At 44.9% G+C, this 23,136-nt stretch overlaps 1 protein-coding gene across 2 annotated transcripts in view; it reads right to left on the bottom strand.

Moving 5' to 3' along the window:
• LRBA (LPS responsive beige-like anchor protein) overlaps window positions 1-23,136 on the bottom strand; it is a 1,108,277-nt gene that overhangs the window by 767,337 nt on the left and 317,804 nt on the right. For both annotated transcript variants that reach the window (XM_063920568.1, XM_063920569.1), the window contains exons 26-29: window positions 19,160-19,287; window positions 7,272-7,379; window positions 5,468-5,648; window positions 162-561 (exon numbers count right to left, since the gene is read on the bottom strand). In XM_063920568.1, the coding sequence (XP_063776638.1) occupies window positions 162-561; window positions 5,468-5,648; window positions 7,272-7,379; window positions 19,160-19,287 (817 nt within the window). The remainder of the gene's footprint in view (window positions 1-161; window positions 562-5,467; window positions 5,649-7,271; window positions 7,380-19,159; window positions 19,288-23,136) is intronic.

Raw genomic sequence — 23,136 nt, 5'->3', positions numbered from 1 at the left:
GGTTATTTTTTTGGGAGCAGTTTCCACTGGGGCCCGACCCAGATAGACCTGGCAATAACTCGGGTTATTTGGCCAGTGGAAAAGGGGTAGTGTTTTCTGGGAGAATGTAGCCTAACAAATCTATTACTCTATTTTAACATGGACACAACAAAATGAATCACCTGTCAAATGATCGGAACTGCACAGCACGGTCCACAGTAGGATCACCCAGTGTACCAAGAAACGTAGGCGGTAACATAGCAGGGTCTATCGGCAATTCCTCAGCTGGCGCGCTGACCAGGCTCCGGAGAATGTCCTTTACGTTCACATTTTTGGTGGCTGCCTGCTCACTTACACCATCATTTCCACTCTCCTGAGTTTTCCTGACTTCTGATGACAGTGTGTGTAAGACTTCACTAACAGCGTCAGGACCTGAGCTCACATGATTCTCCCCAGCTTCAGCGTCTGAATTGCTGCTAGGTCCTAAAACTGCTTCCTCCCCAATACCAGAGTCTCTTCTTCTTACAGATATGGTGCCCTCCGAATCATCTCTGGTGGCTGCTGCTACTGTTTGTGTGCCATCTACAGATAAACATCAATGCACAAAAAAAAAAGTTAAAGAAGTAGATCTATATTAAATTCAAAACGAAGTAAATTTTTCTGTATCAGGGTCTAGAAATCTAATATCTTGACATCAAACTCACTTTACCTTAAAACAATGAATTGATCAAAGTCACTGTGAGCATTCTGGAGCACTACTCTGTTTAAAGCAGGTTAATTTGGCCCTCCTATCATTTACATTACCATTATTGACCATAACAAAAAAAGCAAAGCTACAGTATAGTGAAACAAGGGGTATGTTTTTAGTGGTGTTGTCAACCTAAACTAAAGATATCTTCATTACCCCTTGATGGGTACACACTCTGCTCCCTCCTTGAATGGTAATATATGGGTCCAGGCAGCTCTTCAGCCAACCTGCTGCTCAGTAACATGCTGTGCTTTGCAGCACATGATAATGACAGAGTAGCATAATGTGCTATGCAAGATATCACATTTCAGTGTCTTACAGTGTCATTTCTTTCTGACAAAATCACTATGGGGTCTATTCATGAAGGTATGGGACTTAGGGTCGACAACCATTAGGTTGACGCCAATTAGTCGACCGTGACTAAGTCGACACCAGAAATAGGTAAACATGGCTATTAGGTCGACAAGAACAAGGTAGACATGGAAAAAGCTCACGAGTTTGTTTTTGTGTTGTCGTTTTCTTCGTGAACGGGAACCCCAATTAGTACACCGTCCGTGTCAGCTCGCTTCACTCGCCATACAGTTCCCAATCGTAGTCCATGTGGATCGTAAAGAATGAAAAAGTAAAAAAAGTCATGTCGACCGTTTACCATGTCGACCTTGTTCATGTCAGCCTAATGGGTGTGTCGACATTTATGTTGTTGACCTAGTCACTGTCGACTAATAGGCGTCGACCAAGGGTGTGGATACCATTCATGAAGCAGTGAAAAGAGAGAAGTGAGCCTGTTGAGGTTGCCTATGGCAACCAATCAGCTGCTCCGCACAATTGTATAATAAGCAAATTATAAAAGTTACTTCAATGCTGATTGGTTGCCATGGGCAACTTCTCCACCAACTCACATCTCCATACTTTTCACTGCTTCATGAATAGACCCATAAGAGAGCGGAGAAAAGCTGGGAAGTGCTTTTAGCACACAAACATTATCTTGTATCAAGAGCTGGGAAAATACCACAAACCTCCTGGAGACACTTTGCTGGTCTCACTTTAGACTACTCACTCTGCTATGCTATTGGAGAGAACCCGTGTTTGACTGATAGTAATGTTATTACAGGAATGTTTTGCTCCATACTGGACCTGCGCAATATTAAATAATTTAGGGGCTAATTCAGAGCTGGACACTGACTGCACCGCTACGTCGTCTTCGCAGTGGTGTACAGTGATTGCAAAAACGTGACATGGGGCATATTTTACCCACTTTTGAGGACATGTGACTCAATTTTTCTAAAGTGGGTGGGTCCCAGGGACACGATCCGAGGCAGACAATCAGTAGCTGCAATGTGAATGATTAATTTATGCTGATCCCAGCTGAAAAGGTATACACACAGGAGGTAGAGCCTTTCCCCTCCTCTTTGGCGCTTCTCCTGGTCAGTAGTAGTCAGTAAATTAGAAAAGGCAGACCAAGGCGGGCCCTGTTGTTCCCCCGTTGTTACAAACTGACCGGGGGGTACAAAACCCCCAAACCCTGAACCCTCCGCTGCCATGTTATCCTCAAATGCATCTGGGACATCATAACCGCACACGGAGGAATCAGCCCCAGACCCATCGCCCCATGTAGCTGACATGGTATGAAAGCGTAAACCACGGACGACACAGTTCAATAATCAGCAGATATAATACCTAACACAAACCCCCTGTGCAGTGTGACAGCACAGACATAGGATTTCTGAGGTAAAATGTGACTGAAAAACACAAAAAAATACTAAATATGTATATCCTGTGAAATACCTATATTATCCAATAACCCTGACGCACAGAGCCTTCTCAGGTTACAGAATATAGGGATAGCAGTAGGAGTGAGATACACGGAGTAGAGATCACCCAGCAGCTATATACACACACAAACAGTCACATGTACAATGTAGGAATTATGACAAACAATAAAACTGCACTGGACTAGCAATACTATTACTGAGTAAATCTAAGTATATAAACAGATACATCAATGCACAGTAAAAACTGGATGAATATCACAGGGTACTTGTACTAAATAACCCTGAAGTATGCACTTGTTCTTAACTAACACTGTCTAAACGACATGTAGAATACTTAAGTGTCCTGTAAATGCACAGCGCTGATGATGCAGGCGGCTTTACAGAGGCATCACCCAGCAGTCCCAGAATCAGCGCAGCTGTGTGTAATGGCGCCCAAACGCTGACAGGGAGTGAGGGAGACAGATATGCAGCTCCAGGGCGGTAACATTTACTCTAAATGGCGGCAAGGGGCTGGAGGAGGGGCTACAAGTCAGAGCCTTATCCTCTTGCTGGACTTCACCACCGGGTGCTGCGGGCCTTAATAAAATGGATTATAGCCTAATCCAACCTGTGCCCTTGCCCTGGTGGTCTAGTGGGGTCCCTGTACTGCCACAGTGTCCACGCCAGCATGCGCGGCCCACCTCCTAATGGCAGCAGTGGATCGCTATTTCCAGCGGGTCCCGCCTGGGGGAACCTCTTACCTCCTCCCTGAGTGCGGCCACGCGATCCCGGAGAACTTCGGTTGGTGTGTGCACCCTGGGTGAAGAACCGGAGCTTCCACTGTAAGCACCCGGCAACCAGGGATGCGGGAGTCTACAGAGCCGCTGGGGGAGGTGATGGAGCTGCATCAGAATTATATTTAGCACTAGAGTGCCTCTGCTGCAGCCCTTGAAGTCTTCTATCTTCTTTAAAACAGCTCTTCTTAGGGCGGCACAGTGTGTATAGGAGGTTCTACCTGGTGCAGTGTGTATAAGCGGCACTACTGTGTAGTGTAATGTGAATTGAAACTATTATGTGGCCATGCCCCTTCAACATGAAGCCCTAAATTTTGCGGCGTGCCTTTGGCGCGCAATGTCCATGCTTTGGAATATGGGCAGGGGAAGAAATCACGCTGCCGGCGCCAGTGAAGCTGCATCAGAGGAGACCGCCACTGGCTTCAGCATGACCAGAAAGTGGAGATGACATGCTTCTGTTTTATGGAAGGCTGCCTGTCACCGCCTCCAAATGCCAGCAGCATGTCATCCTGGTGCACTGCAAGATATATCATAGTCACAGATCTGCTCATGCGCATAAAAATACCGTGGAGATGTGCGTAAACATTGGGTTAAGCATATCTCTGAATTAGGCCCTTAGACTTTAAAGGTATTAAAACCACTTGAATGATAGCTAATCAAACAATGAATCTGCATCTATGGCCTGGATTAAATTAGCAGCAGTAATTAGCCGGGGGCTAATTAACTGGTCTGCTGTGGCTATTCAATTAAACACGAAATAAGCTTGCAGGCTCCACTTAACACAGATTTCTGTTCAAGCCTGAGGGAGGATAAAACAAAAATCTGGGGTAAGTGTGTTTACTGCGGAGGCCGCAAACATGTTAACCCACAGCTCCAGATATTTTTCCCTGAACCTATGGGTTACCACATATTAGCGTCAAATTTACCACATGTGAAATAGGGGCTGCAATTGAATAGCCACTGGAGATACCACCTTATTACCGCTGCTTACTGAATCCAGCCCTATGGCTGTTTGCAGCGTTTAAGGTGTCATATATTGGAACTTGTTTATTTGCAGTTATACCCAAATGATACACAATGGATTATTACCACTGCAGGTGGGATACGCTTATACCGTAATGAATCTAGTTATCTAATTAAACTAGGTTGAGGAGACATTGCTGTGGCTAAAAAAATTTTTTACAGTATATGCGGTCTTCACGCTAGAACCACCTGTATAGATTGCTTGCGGATGTGCAAAGCTACAACTTTACAACTTTTTTTTTTTTTACAAATAATTTTATGGTGATTGCGTTAATAAATGGTTTAGGTATTTTACACATTTCTTGTTTAATATCACCTGCTGAAGTACAGGGTATATTTTTACTTCCTTATAACTAACAATAGGCAATTGTCTTTTTCTAGATTTGTTTTCTTTTCCAGGGAGAGGAGCAGCATCCAACAAGACCGCACAATTTTGGGGAGCGGAGCAGCATCCCACTAGACTGCTCTTTTGGGGAGCAGCAGCATTCCACTAGACCGCTCTCTTTTGGGGAGCGGAGCAGCATCCCACTAAACCCCTCTCTTTTGGGGAGGAGCAGCATCCCACTAAACCCCTCTCTTTTGGGGAGGAGCAGCATCCCACTAAACCCCTCTCTTTTGGGGAGGAGCAGCATCCCACTACACCGCTCTCTTTTGGGGAGCAGCAGCATCCCACTAGACCGCACACTTTTGGGGAGCGGAGCAGCATTCCACTAGACCGCACACTTTTGGGGAGCGGAGCAGCATCCCACTAGACCGCTCTCTTTTGAGGAGCGGTGCAACATCCCATCAGACTGCTGCTTGATTCGGAAGTATTTTTAGATTAACTGGTTTGTGCCTCATTTCGTTTGTTTGCTTGCTTGCTACGATGTAGAAGTGCACTAAGGGAATATACAACTTTATTTTACAGTGTTTGATCAGCAATGGATATCCTGCCAAATATGCACAAACAGGAAGAAAGAAAACAAAAGCATGAAAAAGGACTATCATAAAGGAGAGGATTTTTATTATATTTTACTGAACCTTTAATAAAGAGACATATCCCCAAGAACCAATTTATAATTTGAAGACAACCCACAAAGATGCAGAATTTCTGTATTGTAGTGAACAATCGAGCCATAATGCTGCTTCTGAAGACAGTTTGCATATTTCTTTAGATTACACATATAAACTACCTTGTAATCCTAATGTTCCTGCATCGCCACTACCGTTCTCCAGATCGCTGGAAGCGGTGCTCGCTTGGGTCTGCCTCCTCTCATTCTGAGGCTCCAGGATGTCTCGATATTTAGATACCATGAGCACCGAGATGAAGTAAACAACAGCCAGGGCTAGAAACTGAGCCTGTTTGCTATCATCCTATACAATAGCAAGAACAAAAAAAAACATAAGAAATGCTTAATGTCCTTTACCAATTGCAGACCTTCACACTTCACTGTACGGTTCATAAAATAGATAGATAGATAGATAGATAGATAGATAGATAGATAGATAGATAGATAGATAGATAGATAGATAGATAGATAGATAGATAGATAGATACAGTGTAGGACTGGGTCATGAAGGTCCCACCAGGGGAATGCAACAGTAGGGGCCCATATTTTGGAGTGTGGCCAATCTCCAGAAGAGGTGTGGCCAGCCACCACATAGGCTTGGCTAACCATTAGAGTGCATGGTCTGGGCCCCTTGATAAATATATATAGTAAATGCTGACAGTGCATGCATGCTAATATACCACATTAATAACAGCAATGCATTATAGAAAATACACCATAGTAATGTGCAGTATAAGGTAACATTTATAATGTAAAATTCAAGTGCACAGTCTGAAACCTGATCCTTAGAGGAGGTGGTGGGGCACACCGGTGGTTTACCCTGTACCCCTGTGGTCCAGTCCAGCCTGGTTACATTACTTTAACTACATACACCAATACCTCATTTTGCACAGTCAACAATTTAATAAAGCATACATATTAAAATAAAATATAATATAGCTAAATTGATAAAGACATGACTCTGTACTACTTCAATTTAAAATACATTTTTTTTAAAAGTTAAAAGAATAACACCAAAATAATTTTTTTTCTAAAATAATACATTAAGGACAGCTAGCACAATACATTAATAAAAGCCCACGTTTTCTGTTAAATGAAAAATAATGTTCCCATGTACAAAAGGCATTTCATTACAGTCTACTACATTTTTATGATCATTTGACCATGAAATATCACTGTCCCACTGGAACCTATAAATTAAAGACCATCATCCAGTCAACTTATAAGGTCATGCCTCAACAAAGAGTAGATAAAACCCCCTCCTCCACCCATCATAACTGCACAATTCCCATTCCTGAAACCTATGTGACCTGAGTGATATTTGCCCTTCCAACATCATTAGTGGCTGTGTCACCAGGCACGAAAGTGCTCAGAAGTTCTACCAGGCCATCAGACTAGCAGCTGACTTGACACACCATGTCTGCTATTCTGTGGTTTGGGATGAGCTCTACGTGAACAACCAAAAACCTTAGTAGCACAAAATTCCACAGTCAAGCAAATTTGAATGGATTATGTAACAGCTACTAAATTAGCATGTTCAAAAGGACAGGAACATGTATGTAACTGGCTACAATGTGCAGAATGCTAGTATATTCCATACGTTCAGGCAAATACCTTCTGCCAATAGGAAAATAAAAACACCAACACACACATACATAAAGGCAAACTAAACACTGGCATTCGGGATAAAGATAATTGTATACTCTTCAATGCACAGAGTAACAAAATCCAATAGGCTCGGTAACACTAAAAGCAATTCTCTTTGGCATTACAGTTAAAACTCCATGTAAAAACACATAACCTGTTGGTGTGAGAACTAATACACAAAGGACACAGCTAGAACCAGAAAGTAATACAAGAATAACATTAGACTCTCAATAGCAAATGTACAGCTAATGCAGCAATAAGATATTGATCTTCTGCTCACCACATCTCTAAAGACCACAGCTCGTAAGCGGTTTATATCCATATCTTGAAGAAGCCTGTCGAGGTCTCGGATAGGAGAAATTCCTCCAGTTGCAATATCAATTGGGTTCTGAATAAGTACAACAGAAAAAAAAATGACAGAAGGATTTTTGGAACATAGTTTGCCACAAGAAGCTAAAATGCTTTGAAGTTTAAATTAATAAACCCTATCCAGCAGTTAATTGAGCACAATGTATTTGGTACCTGTCTAAACAACTTATATTGGAAGAAAACATGAATTCAGTACTTGAGAAAACATGTGGACAGTTGAAATAGTTTATGTATTACACATAAACAAGAAACTTCAGATCTAAAATTACTAGATGTGCTTTAGACTAATTTAATTGCTCTACTGCAAAGAACTAGCAAGTGACAACACATGAGAGGATGAGTCCAGTTCATTCAGGTGACACGACATTAGCAGGAGTCAGGAGTTCACTCAGTTTGAACTCCTGAAAGGAAGTAAGCTAAATGCTGCCCCTCTGTAAGGAATAAAGTATGTTATTTTTATCCAAATATTTGGAATTTCAAAATAAAAAAAATAAAAAAAGAATGAAAGAGTTATGGAAAAACTTACCTTCGTTAACTCTTTTTCTTCAAGGTCCATGGGATCCACGGTGTTAACCTTGAGTATGATCTGGTGGAGACCTGGACTGGCACTGAACAACAAAGCTTTCTGAGGCTCACAGGATGCAGTGGGCTCCTCTGCCTTCATACCCCGCCCCCATGCTCAGGCATATCCGTTTTACCCAAAGCAGGAACTGGAGAAAGGAGAGAAGAAAGTATAGTGCACACAGAAAATCACACTCTCAGAGAAGAGAAGGAAACTGGTGACCGCAAGTCAACCCATTGAAGCATTGTGTTTCAGGGTGGGTGCCCTGTGGACCCCGAAAAAAAAAATAGTTAACGAAGGTAAAGTTTACCATAACTCTTTATTTTCTTCTTTGGGGTCCATGGTCTCCACAGAGTTAACCTTGGGATGTCCGAAAGCAGTTGTTATAGGGAGGTAACGCTCCTAAGCTGAAAGGGGCACTTGGCAGCCAAAGGTTGCATCCTGGGAGCCAAATGTATCAAAGGCATAGAACCTAAGAAATGTGTGGGGAGAAGACCACATAGCATAATTGTTCAGCAGACGCTCCGTAGGGTGCTGCCCATGAAGGACCCACAGAGCAAGTAGAATGAGCAGATACTTTACTCAGAACAGGCAGGTCAGCCTGTGTGTAAGCCTGTGAGATAGTCATTCGAAGCCAACCCGCCAATGTTTGTTTACCGGCTGGCCAGCCCCACTTATGGAATCCAGAGAGGATGAATAAGGCATCTATTTTCCTAACAGAACTAGTGAGGTTCACATAGATTCGGAGAGCACGGACCACATCCAACGAGGCTTCCTCTGGTGAGAGAGCAGGCTCCTGGAAGGCCAGTACCACAATTGGTTCATTCACACGACATGTAGATACAACTTTAGGTAGGTAACCACGTTTAGTCCTAAGGACCAACCAGTCGTGGTGGAATATCAGAAATAGGGAGCGATATGAGAGAGCTCCCAAATCAGAGACTCTACGAGCTAAAGCAATAGCTAGTAGAAACGAGTCTTAGCAGTGAGCCACTTGAGGTCCACTATTTCCACTGGTTAAATGGAGTGCATTGTAGTGCCCTCAGAACCAATGACGAGTCAAAAGGAGCGATAGGAGGGATGAATCAAGGCTGTATCCAGAGTACCCACTGAAGGAAGGTACGCACATTTGGCAAAGGAGCCAGTCTCTTCTGGAACCAAACAAAGCCGAGACCTTAACCTTGAAAGAAGCCAGACGAAGACCCATGGTGAGGCCTGCTTGCAAGTAGTCTAACAATCTAGGAATCGAAAAGACCTTGGGGTCGCAGTGATGAGTACACCACTGGAAATAAGAGTTCCAAATCCAGTGATACAGTAAATGCGAGGCTGGTTTCCTAGCTTGAAGCGTAGTCTGAACCACTTCCCCAGAGAAACCTTTTTCCCTTAGGAGGGATGCCTCAAGAGCCATGCAGTAAAAGACAGATCAGGCGGATGGAGGCAGGGCCCTTAGGAGAGTAGGTCTGGAAGAAGAGGCAGAGGGAAGGGCTCTTCTATGGAGAGATCTATTAGATCCGTGAACCAATGGTGTCTGTGCCATGCTGGAGCCACTAGTACGATGGTGCCGCCAAACTCTTTCATTTTTTGCAGGACTCTGGGAAGTAGAGACACTGGTGGGAAGAGGATAAGCCAGATGAAATGCCCAGGGTACTGTGAGAGTCCACAAAGCTTGCTCCTGGATCTCTTGTCCTGGCCCCGTACACTGGAACCTTGTTATTGCGTCTGGACGCCATGAGATCGACATCTGGAAAGCCCCATTTGTATACCAGTATCCGAAAGACCTCTGGGTGGAGGCCTGAATACAGTATCCTGTTGACTGAGGAAGTCTGCTTCCCAGTTGAGGACTCCTGTGCAGCAGTACTAGCTCAAGTCCCATACAATGCAGAATAAACAGGATTTTAATGCCTACCGGTAAATCTTTTTCTTCTAGTCCATAGAGGATGTTGAGGTCTACTTCAGTACCACGGGGTATAGACGGTTCCGCAGGAGCCATGGGCACGTTAAGACTTTTCAAGGATGTGAACTGGCTGCTCCCTCTATGCCCCTCCTCCAGACCCCAGTATAGGAACTGTGCCCAGGGAGACGGACATTTCGAGAAAAGGATTTACTTTTAAGTTAATGGTGAGATTCATACTAGCTCACACTTCAACCATGCCGCACAACATGGCAATTAATATAACACATGCCTAGAAGCATGATCATTGCAGCAACGTGCTGAAAACAATTTTAACACTTGTGTAAAACTTACAACTATATAACAACTGCAGGGAAAGAACGCACTGGGCTGGGTGCCCAGCATCCTCTACGGACTAGGAGAAAAGGATTTACCGGTAGGTATTAAAATCATGTTTTCTCATACGTCCTAGAGGATGCTGGGGTCCACTTCAGTACCATGGGGTTATACCAAAGCTCCAGTACGGGCGGGAGAGTGCGGATGACCCTGCAGAACCAATTGACCAAACTTTAGGTCATCAGCGGCCAAGGTATCAAACTTGTAAAACTTAGCAAACGTGTTTGTACCCGACCAAGTAGCTGCTCGGCAAAGCTGTAATGCCGAGACCCCCCGGGCAGCCGCCCAGGACGAGCCCACCTTCCTTGTAGAATGGGCATTCACCGAATTCGGTATCGGCAATCCTGCTGTGGAATGAGCGTGCTGAATCGTACCTCTGATCCAGCGCGCAATCGTCTGCTTAGAAGCAGGGCACCCAATCTTGTTGGGATCATACAGGACATACAGTGCCTCTGTTTTCCTTATCTGAGCTGTTCTCGTGATATACATTTTCAACGCTCTGACCACATCCAGAGACTTTGAAGCAGCTAAGGTGTCAGTAGCCACTGGCACCACAATAGGTTGGTTCACATGGAAGGAAGAAACCACCTTTGGAAGAAATTGCTGACGAGTTCGTAGTTCAGCCCTATCTTCATGGAAGATCAAATAAGGGCTCTTGAGAGATAAAGCCCCCAACTCAGACACCCTCCTTGCGGATGCCAAGGCCAACAGCATGACCACTTTCCAAGTGAGAAACTTTAACTCCACCTCCTGGAGAGGTTCAAACCAATCTGATTGAAGGGACTACGTTAAGATCCCACAGTGCCGTAGGAGGCACAAAAGGAGGTTGGATGTGCAGAACCCCCTTCACGAACGTCTGAACTTCCGGAAGGGAGGCCAATTGTTTCTGAAAGAGAATGGACAAAGCCGAAATTTGGACCTTGATTGAACCCAATCTTAAGCCTGCATCCACAACCGCCTCAAGAAAATGGAGAAAACGTCCTAACTGAAATTCTTCCGTTGGAGCCTTCTTGGTTTCACACCAAGACACATATTTTCTCCAAATACTGTGGTAATGTCTAGACGTTACTCCTTTCCTGGCCTGAATAAGTGTGGGAATGACTTCTTTGGGAATACCCTTTCGGGCTAGGATCCGGCGTTCAACAGCCATGCCGTTAAACGTAGCAGCAGTAAGTCTTGATATACACACGGCCCCTGCCGCAGCAAGACCTCGCGAAGAGGAAGAGGGCGGGGATCTTCTATGAGTAACTCTTGAAGATCTGGATACCAAGCCCTGCTTGGCCAGTCTGGGACAATGAGGATCGCTCAAACCCCCGTTCTTCTTATGATCCTGAGAATCTTTGGTATTAGTGGAAGTGGAGGGAGCACATACACCGACCGAAACACCCACTGGGTCACTAGTGCATCCACTGCTATTGCTTGTGGGTCTCTCGACCTGGAACAATATCTCTGAAGCTTCTTGTTGAGACGAGATGCCATCATGTCTACTTGAGGAACTCCCCAATGACTCGTCACCTCTGCGAAGACTTCTTGGTGGAGGCCCCATTCTCCTGGGTGGAGATCGTGTCTACTGAGGAAGTCCGCTTCCCAGTTGTCCACTCCCGGAATGAAAATTGCCGACAGAGCTCTTGCATGTCTTTCTGCCCAGAGGAGTATCTTTGACACCTCTGCCATTGCCGCTCTGCTTTTTGTTCTGCCTTGACGGTTTATGTACGCCACTGCTGTCACATTGTCTGACTGGACCTGTATGGGTTGATCTTGAAGAATATGCACCGCTTGTAGAAGGACGTTGTAAATGGCTCTCAACTACATAACATTTATGTGAAGACAGATTTCATGACTTAACCATCTTCCTTGGAAGCTTTCCCCTTTTGTGACTGCTCCCCAGCCTCGGAGACTTGCATCCGTGGTTACTAGGACCCAATCCTGAATCCCGAACCTGCACCCTTTCAGGAGGTAGAACTGTGAAGCCACCACAGGAGCGAAATTCTGGCTTTGGATGACAGGATTATCCTCTGATGCATGTGCAGATGGGATCCGGACCACTTGTCCAATAGGTCCCACTGAAATACTCTGGCATGGAATGGGCCGAACTGTAGGGCCTCGTAGCCGCTACCATCTTTCCCAACAAACGTATGCATTGATGAATCGACACCCTTGTTGGTTTTAGAATTTGTATGACCATTCTCTGGATTTCCAGAGCCTTTTCTACTGGAAGAAATACCCTCTGTACTTCTGAGTCCAGTATCATCCCCAGAAACGATAATCTTGTCGTCTGTTCCAACTGTGACTTTGGAAAATTTATGATCCAACCGTGCTGTTGAAGTACTGTCAGAGAGAGTGCAATGCTCTGCCCCAACCTTTCCTTGGACCTCGCCTTTATCAAAAAATCATCCAGGTAAGGAATTATGTTGATTCCTGCTTTCGAAGGAAGACCATCATCTCCGCCATCACCTTGGTAAATACCCTCGGTGCCGTGGACAGCCCGAACGGTCAAGTTTGAAATGGGTAATGACAATCCTGCACCGCGAATCTCAGATAAGCTTGAAGCGGAGGATAGATAAGAACATGTAAGTAGACATCTTTTATGTCCACTGACATCATGAAGTCCTTCTCCTCCAGACTGGAAATCACTGCCCTTAGAGAGAGGGAGGCGGTCAAGATTCCGCTGGACGGGATCCCGGCGGTCGAAATACCGACGCCGGAATCCCGACCAGCACAATCCTGACATATTCTCCCTCCATTTGTGTCCACGACACCCATAGAGGGAGAATATAATAGTGTGCCGAGCGTAGCGAGGCACCAAGCCCGCAGCGTGGCGTGCGAAGCGAGCCCGCAAGGGGGCGCGTTCTGCTCGCCACCCCTGTCGGGATTCCGGCGTCGGTATTTCGACCGCCGGGATCCCGTCCAGCGGGATTTAGTACTGATCCCCTTAGAGATTCCATCTTGAATTTGAACCTTTGTAGGTAGAGTTTCAGTGTTTTCAGGTGTAGAATCGGTCTGACCGAGCTGTCCGGCTTCGGTACTACGAAAAGGCTTGAATAAAACCCTTCTCCTGACAAGGGAACCAGGACAATCACTTGATCCTGACATAATTTTTGTATTGCTGCTGATACCACTTCCCTGTCTGGAACAGAAGCTGGTAAGGCAGATTTGAAAAATCGGCATGGGGGAATGTCTTGAAACTCTAACCTGTACCCCGGGACACTATTTGTACGATCCATGGGTCCAGGCCAGATTGAACCCAAATCTGACTGAAGAGCTTCAGACGCGCCCCCACCGGAGCGGACTCCCGCAAGGGAGCCCCAGCGTCATGCTGAAGATTTTACACAAGCAGAGGTTGACCTCTGCTCCTGTGATCCTGGAGACGCCGTGGACTTTTTTCCCTTTCCCCTTCCTTTACCTGCAAAGAAAGGGGAACCTTTGCCCTTTTTGTTTTTATTGGGCCGAAAGGACTGCATCTGAGAATGAAGCGTCTTTTTTGTCGGCGCTGGAGTATTAGGGAGAAATGTCGACTTACCTGTGGTATCCGCAGAAACGAAGGCATCCAGCCCATCTCCAAACAAAGCCTCGCCCTTGTACGGGAGAGCCTCCATATTCCTTTTGGAATCCGCGTCTGCATTCCATTGGCGAATCCACAACGCCCTACGAGCTGAAATCGCCATGGTAGCGGCTCTTGATCCCAAGAGACCGATAGCTTTCATGGCTTCCAGCATGTACGCAGCCGCGTCCTTGATATGACCTAACGTTAGGAGTTTCTCGTCTCTATCTTGTCGATGTCTGATGACAAGTTTTCTGACTACTTTTCTATAGCACTACTCACCCACGCACAGGCAATGGAGGCCTGAGTAGTGTCCCATTGGTCACATAAATAGATTCCAACGTAGTCTCTAACTTGCGGTCTGCCAGCTGCTTTAGTGAAGCAGTCCCAGTCGCAGGGAGAATCACCTTTTTTGTTAACCTTGACAGAGCACTGTCTAAAATGGGGGGGGACTCCCACCTTTTCCTGTCCTCTGCAGGAAAGGGGTAAGCTGCCTGAATTCTTTCGGGAATCTGGAATTTCTTTTCAGGGTTTGTCCAGACTCCCTCAAAGAGTCTGTTCCGTTCATAAGATGGAGGGAAAGTTACATTAGGTTTCTTCTCTTTATTAAAGTAAGCCTTCTCCTGTGGTAAAGGAGGGGGCTCCGTAACCTCTAACACCTCCCTTATAGCAACAATCATGTATTGAATGTTTTTTGCCAATTCTGGATCAATTCCCCTGGAATCACTGGTGTCGACACAGGAATCAGAGTCCGTGTCGGTATCAGTGTGTACTACTTGTGCAAATGACCTTTTCTGTGAAACAGAGGGGCCCCCTGTGGATGAAAAGGCAGAACTATTAAAAATCACGTCTTCCACGGATTTTCTCCAGTTTTCTGCATGAGACTCAGATTTATCCAATCTCTTACTTATATGATTCACACTATCACGTAATTCTTTCACCCATTCAGGCTCGTGGTGCGACGGCAGTTCCACCACCTTACATCCTTGTGTCTCTAAAATGGCTTCCTCAGGGGAAGAGCTCCCTGCCTCAGACATGTCACACACGTGCAAAATCACACCACAGACACTCCGGGGCTACTGGAGACAGACCCACAGTAAAATCTGTCAGAGGGACACAGAAAGGAATTGCCAGTCCACAACTCAGCGCCAAAATAACAAATCCCTGTGTATCGTATTTTATACACAGAGACCTTTCAAGCGCTTATATAATGCCAATAATAGAATTCAGCACCGAAATTATACACTCCCCCCCCTTTTTTGCACCCTGATACTTTGTCAGATGTGGAGAGGAGGATCAGCATGTCTTCCCCTGCTGCTGCTGGGGGGAAATGGCGCTGAGAAGTGTGCTGGCTGCCTGAGGAAGAAGCTCCGCCTCCTGCAATGGCATGTTTCTCATCAGGCATCACAAACGATCTTTATACTTGCGGGGGTGTAGGACAGTGTAAAACAGAGTATGCTACCTTTTGCCAGTGAGAGTAGGGTTCATGCTGCCCAGGGCGCGCGTGCGCCCCCCCCCCCCCCTTCCTTCCCCACTGGACTCTGTGTACATGGAGAGCATGTTCCCGCTCGCTGTGCGGTACCTTAATCCATCACGATGACCGGAGGGGTCCCTCTCTGCAGATCTCCGGTACACTGCTCACCAGTCTTCTGACTTCTGGCTCTGTTAGGAGGGTGACGGCATGCTGTGGGAGTGAGCGCATAGCCGCAGCAAGTGTTCAGTACCCTTCAGGATCTAATGGTGTCCTGTCAGCAGAAGCAGAGCCATGAAACTATAGAGGAAGTTGGTTCCTACTTCTTCCCCCAAAGTCCCACGAAGCAGGGAGGCTGTTGCCAGCAGTCTCCCTGTAAAATAAAAAACCTAAACAAAGTCTTTTAGTAGAACTCTGTAGAGCTCCACTAGAATGCGACCAGTCTGCCTGGGCATATTTTCTAAACTGGGGTCTGGAGGAGGGGCATAGAGGGAGGAGCCAGTTCACACTCTGAAAAAGTCTTAAAGTGCTCATGGCTCCTGCAGAACCGTCTATACCCCATGGTACTGAAGTGGACCCCAGCATCCTCTAGGACATATGAGAAAACAATGTAACTGAAATGGGCACTGATATCAACTACCCTGCTCTGTAGAAAAGGCTTGGTAGGATGCAGCACTTTGTATAACCTGCTATGCGGTAGATGTATACAAGGAGATTCTGCCCACTGCTCCTGGAGACCTGCAGAGCTCAAATAATGGTGGCCCATCGTCTCTCTGTGGGGTAGGATGAAGGAGGAGCAGCCCAAAGTGGGAAGACTGCTGTGGAATGGCACCCTGGGCTAAGGGAGGGGCCGCTGAACTTCACCTCCGGTTCTCCTGGCCCGTCTGAGTCCCCAGGCCAGCGGTAAATGGACTGCGCTATACGCGGGTCCCACGAGCAGGATACCCGCCTTACATGTCCCCCAGTGTCCCCAGCGCCAGTGTACATTAGAGCTCTTGTGGTCTAGTGTACCCGCAGGGAACATTTAATGGTAAGGGAGCATGTCAGCGCCACTGACCCTCTCCCCAGGAAAGCTGTAAATGGACTGTGCTATACGCAGATCCCACAAACAGGTTACCTGCCTTACCTGTCCCTCAGTGACTCGGTTGCAGTCCCAGGTGCCCCTGCATCCCTGCCAGTGAAAGGAAGTGTGCCAGGGGTCCCGCCGAAATCATGCACCCAGTTGTGGTGTCGCGGCCTGGTGGGAGGTGTTGGAGCATCATGGCTTCCTGTTGTAGATGCCGATAGCTCAGTAAAAAAAAATAAAAAAAAAATGTTAAAGAATAAAATAAAAGCTTGGGCTGCAGTGTGCAGCCCTTGTTAAGTGTGACCAGCTCCATGCTGGCACTGAAAAAAACCCTGATGTGTCTGAGCATGGGGGCTGGGTATGAAGTCAGAGGAGCCCACTGCATCCTGGGAGCCTCACAAAGCTTTATTGTTCAGTGTCGGCCCCTGTCGAGACCATGGACCCCAAAGAAAAATTATTTTAGGAATAAACTGTCTGAAGAAGTGGGCAGCGTTCCCGTGGAACAAAAGTTTTTGCAGTATGGATGTAAAGCTGTATCAGATTGTGGCCTTGTAAGAAACAGATGTGACAGAATTTATAATCTATGATGAATCCTTAACATGAGGGGTGTGTAATAAGTTTTCCAGATGCGCAATGCATAGGTAGAATAGACACAACCTGAAGGATTGTGAACTGCAATCTCTGCCTAAAGTTCTTGGGAAATATCAAGGTACAGAACCTTACAGAAGCAGCACTGCACACAGAAATCGGCATGTTCAACTTCCTTCACAAACTCGCTATGGAGCTCAACATAGGCCACTGGTGAGCCATGATCTTCTGTGACTGTAAGAATGGTCTGCAACAGTAGGAGAATTTTGACTGACAGCAACCTGCTTTTGGGGTGGAAGGACCATCCTGAACCACTGTGTTTGAGTAGTTTGCAGAATTATGGTTCAGGAAACAGTGCACGAAGGACTAGGAGTCCTGCAGCTGACCGAGAACAATGCTGTTGGCATGCAGGCCATGGTTGAAGTGGTCACCGGGCTGACCGTGGGCCAAGTGAGAGTAGATAGGCATCTCAAAGGGGTCTAGCCACTTAATACTCCATGAAAATCTTGGACTGAGCAAGGTTTCTACACACTGGGTTCCACATAAGCTGACTCGAGAGCAGAAGGCTACTCAGGCAACATGTTGGCCAGGTTTGGCAGCGATCGCTCTAACTCTGTCTTGGAGATAATCAGTGGTGAGGATTCCTGTTTCTACCCCGAAACCAAACAGTCAGCCCAGTGGACCCCAGTCGGAGGTGCACCGACACAGTAGATCTGACGCGAGTGCAGCATGGCCAAGCAGAAGGTGGCTGTATTGTGGTCAAGACTGGTCATGTAGCTACCGTACCACCCCTGCAGCAGCGCACCATCACAGAGGACTGGTAAGCTAACAACTGCCTGTCGCAAATGCTGAAAACCATTTCCAGGTGCAATCCAAGAACTTGTGCTTGTGGTGCCCTTCTCCATCATGACAATGCACCTGCCCACAAGTCCAGGAAAGTATTGGATTTTCTGGCCCATATAAAAAGCATGCAACTCTGCATAGACTCCTCTAGCAGATACTTTGAATCTGTGCCAGAAAGGACTTTGTCTCAACAGTAAGGACAAATCGGCAAACGTAAATTGAGTGCATTGTCCCCAAGGTAAACACCAATATACAACCGGTATGCTGCGCAAACCTACTTTACCATTTTCAGAGAGAGACGGAAAGAAATGGTGACTATTTATATACTATAAATAGCAGATAGACTACTTGTAGGAGTGTCTTATTCTATGATGTCGATGTCTGAGCAGGGCAAATCATATACCACCTTGGTTCGTAGATTTGCAGAATTATATTGGCATTGCAATTGATCATTTTGTGGCAAAACGTCCGCTGCTATTTATAATGCATCACCATTGTGCTCTCTGAAAACGTGACAGTTTGTGAACTCTCACTGTGCACCTGTTGGGTAACCTGGAACATATGACCTGCTGGGCGGTCTGAAAACAGTGGCCGTTATTTGCAGCCAGCTACTAAGCAGGGTTTTTTCAATTCCTAAAGGGGTGAAAAAGGGTAAAATGTTCCGCCTAGCAAACCTTTGCCCGGTTGAAACCTGAAACATCAGCTAGTAAAAATTAATTTTCCAGGTATTAATCTAGCAACAAACTGGTACGATGAAACTTGCAGCAGTGTTGAGGCGTGCATAACACTATTCCCCAAACTAAGATCATATACTTCTCAAAGGCGCACTAACTTATTTCATTTTAGACCTTTTGTACTTGTTGACTATTGTATACTGTAATATAAACTAAGTTCCCAATTAGAACGGGTTAGCTAGAAGTGTTCCAGCTCATACCCATATTACACATTAGTGCAGGAGAAGGAAGTATTCATACAAAACTACTTTTATTTATTAAAAAGTAGAAGTCACTGCAAGGTCTTAAAATTAAGTAATATCAAAGATTATTTCTACATTACACTTTTCCAGAACACCATCAGCGTAGTGTGAATACCATTCATTCACACCCCTAACGCAAAGAGATCATATAGCAGCAAATGAGAATAATCTCACTTCAGGAAACTTTAAAAAGGAAATAAAATGAAGCAGTATATATGAAAATTAAAAACAAATATGCACACCTGCCGAGAATACCGAACAAGCAACTTTTACGTAATGATTAGTCTACAGTGATCCAGTGTTGCTTAGCAGTACACACAGAACACGTTTGCTATACACGAGGTTATACAGCCTCCTGTGATCAGTGAACTCTCAGAGTACACAGTCCTTTTTGTTAGGAACTTAATGAGGAACACGGTTTTACATCATGCTTTGGGCACACACACATACACACACACACATTACCTTTGCAGCAGACTTTGCTGTGCTCACCAGGCCATGAATTGCCTTCTGGTTTTTCATATTTTCTCCTGTGGATTTTAATTGCAAGTGCTGCTGACACTCCAGGCAATTCCTAACAGCTACTGCACAGACTGAAAGGGAAAGAGGGAAGAAACAGGCTCATTAACAGTCATTTTACCAGTTTTGCTTTCAAACACAATCCAATAAAAGAGAGACAAGCTCTAAATAAAATTACTAGACAGTGTTCACTTTCCAACGTAAATTCTAATCTCCCCATATATTACATATAAATGATCAGATTTCGCTTCAACAGGCTTAAGAGCCAATATACCTCCCAGCACTCTCAATTGTGGGGGAAGCTGGCCCAGAGACAGCATGCCACATATAGAGCGCACTGCATGAAACGCTTGCTCCTCAATGGACAGTGTCATAGCAAATGCCGAGTTTCCATGCAGCGAGGAGGCTGACAACTACGTAGTGCAAAACAATATACATAAAAGGGTTTTTATTTATTTTTAAATGACAGATCAGTAAATACTAGCTGATTTCTGCAAGCTACATCACAGACAAATGATAACTTAATGAAATGTATCGGCATCTGTTTTCATATTCTAAATATATACATATACACACACACACACATATATACATATACACACAAACAGTGGGGCAAAAAAGTATTTGGACAGCCACTGATTGTGCAAGTTGACCCAATTGAAAAGATGAGAGAAGTCTGTAATTTCCATCATAGGTACACTTCAACTGTAAGACACAGAATCTGGAAAACAAAAACCAGGAAATCACATTGTATGATTTTTTAACAATTTATTTGTATATTCTTGTGGAAAATAAATTATATTCTTGTGGAAAATAAATATTTGGACACCTACCAAGCAGCAAGATTTCTGTCTCTCACAGACCTGTTACTTCTTTTTTAAGAAGCTCTTCTATCCTCCACTCGTTACCTGTATTAATGGCACCTGTTTGAACTCATTATCTGTATAAAAGACACCTGTCCACACCCTCAGTCAGACTGCTACCTCTCCACCATGGCCAAGACCAGAGAGCTGTCTACGGACACCAGGGACAAACTTGTAGAGCTGCACAAGGCTGGGATGAGCTACTCGACAATAGGCAAGCAGCTTGGTGAGAAGAGATCAACTGTTGGTGCAATTATTAAAAAATTTAATAAATACAAGATCACTGAATCTCCCCTCGACCTGGGGCTCCATGCAAGATCTCACCTCGTGGGGTATCAATGATCTTGAGAACGGTGAGGAATCAGCCCAGAACTACATGGGAGGGACCTGGTCAATGACCTCAAGAGAGCTGGGACCACAGTCAAAAAGGTTACCATTAGTAACACACTACATCATCATGGATTGAAATCCTGCAGCGCCCGAAAGGTCCCCCTGCTTAAGCCAGCACATGTACAGGCCCATCTAAAGTTTGCCAGTGACCATCTGGATGATCTTGGGAGAATGTAATGCGGTCAGAAGAGCAAAATCAAACTTTTTAGTATAAACTCCACTCGCCGTGTTTGGAGGGAGAAGAATGATGAATGGCATCCCAAGAACACCATACCCACTGTGAAGCATGGGGGTGGAAACATCATGCTTTGGGGCTGCTTTTCTGCAAAGGGGACAGGACGACTGATCTGTATTAAGAAGAGGATGAATGGGGCCATGTATCGTGAGATTTTGGGCAAAAACCTCCTTTCCTCAGTAAGAGCATTGAAGATGGAACGTGGCTGGGTCTTACAGCATGACAATGACCCCAAACACACCGCCCGGGTAACTAAGGAGTGGCTATATAAGAAGCATTTCAAGGTCCTGGAGTGGCCTAACCAGTCTCCAGACCTCCACCCAATAAAAAAAAAAATCTGTGGAGGGAGTTGAAAGTCCGTGTTGCCCGCGACAGCCCCAAAACATGACAGATCTAGAGAAGATCTGCATGGAAGAGTGGGCCAAAATACCTGCTACAGTGTGTGCAAACCTGGTCAAGAACTACAGGAAACGTTTGACCTCTGTAATTGCCAACCGATGTTATATTACAAAGTATTGAGGTAAACTTTGATTGTCCAAATATTTATTTTCCGCAAGAATATACAAATAAATTGTTTAAAAATCATACAATGCGATTTCCTGTTTTTTTTCCAGCTTCTGTCTCTCATAGTTGAAGTGTACCTATGATGGAAATTACAGACCTCTCTCATCTTTTTAAGTGGGTCACCTTGCACAATCGGTGGCTGTCCAAATACTTTTTTGCCTGTGTGTGTGTGTGTGTGTGTGTGTGTGTGTGTGTGTGTGTGTGTGTGTGTGTGTGTGTATATATATATATATATATATATATATATATATACACACATACATACATATATACACATACATACAAAAATACATACACATACATAAATACATACATACATACACACACAGTTGTGCTCATAAGTGTACATACCCTAGCAGAATTTGTGATTTTCTGGCCATTTGTCAGAGAATATGAATGATAATTCACAAACTTTTCTTTCATTCATGGTTTGTGGTTGGGTGAAGCCATTTATTGTCAAACAACTGTGTTTACTCTTTTTAAATCATAATGACAACAGAAACTACCCAAATGACCCTGATCAAAAGTTTACATACTCTGGAGATTTTGGCCTGATAACATGCACACAAGTTGACACAAACGGGTTTGAATGGCTACTAAAGGTAACCATCCTCACCTGTGATCTGTTTGCTTGTAGTCAGTGTGTGTGTATAAAAGGTCAGTGAGTTTCTGGACTCCTGAAAGACCCTTGTATCTTTCATCCAGTGCTGCACTGACGTGTCTGGATTCTGAGTCATGGGGAAAGCAAAAGAATTGTCAAAGGATCTGCGGGAAAAGGTAATTGAACTGTATAAAACAGGAAAGGGATATAAAAAGATGTCCAAGCAATTGAGAATGCCAAACAGCAGTGTTCAAACTCTAAATTAAGAAGTGGAAAATTAGGGATTCTGTGGAAACCAAATCACGGTCAGGTAGACCAACAAAAATTTCAGCCACAACTGCCAGGAAAATTGTTCGGGATGCAAAGAAAAATCCACAAATAACTTCAGCTGAAATACAGGACTCTCTGAAAAAAAGTGGTGTAGTTGTTTCAAGATGCAGAATAAGGAGGCATTTGAAGAAAAATGGGCTGCATGGTCGAGTCGCCAGAAGAAAGCCATTACTACGCAAATGCCACAAAGCATCCCGCTTACAATACTCCAAATAGCACAGAGACAAGCCTCAAAACTTCTGGAACAAAGTCATTTGGAGTGATGAGACCAAAATGTAACTTTTTGGCCACAACCATAAACGTTACATTTGGAGAGGAATCAACAAGGCCTATGATGAAAGGTACACCATTCCTACTGTGAAACACGGAGGTGAATCGCTGATGTTTTGGGGATGTGTGAGCTACAAAGGCACTGGAAACTTGGTCAAAATTGATGGCAAGATGAATGCAGCATGTTATCAGAAAATACTGGAAGAAAATTTGCACTCATCAGCCCGGAAGCTGCGCATGGGATGTACTTGGTCGTTCCAACATGACAATGATCCAAAACACAAGGCCAAGTCGACCTGTCATTGGCTACAGCAGAATAAAGTGAAGGTTCTGGAGTGGCCATCTCAGTCTCCTGACCTCAATATCATTGAGCCACTCTGGGGAGATCTCAAACGTGCAGTTCATGCAAGACAGGCCAAGAATTTACAGAAACTGGAGGCTTTTTGCCAAGAAGAATGGGCAGCTTTACCATCTGAGAAAATAAAGAGCCTCATCCGCAACTACCACAAAAGACTTCAAGCTGTCATTGATGTTAAAGGGGGCAATACACGGTATTAAGTACTGGGGTATGTAAACTTTTGATCAGGGTCATTTGGGTAGTTTGTTGTCATTATGATTTAAAAAGAGTAAACACAGTTGTTTGACAATAAATGGCTTCACCCATCCACTA

This window comes from Pseudophryne corroboree, chromosome 1 (assembly GCF_028390025.1).
Source record: "Pseudophryne corroboree isolate aPseCor3 chromosome 1, aPseCor3.hap2, whole genome shotgun sequence".
NCBI lineage: Eukaryota > Metazoa > Chordata > Amphibia > Anura > Myobatrachidae > Pseudophryne > Pseudophryne corroboree.
The sequence above is the reverse complement of the archived record's forward strand: the minus strand, read 5'-3'. Positions and strand labels throughout refer to the sequence as shown.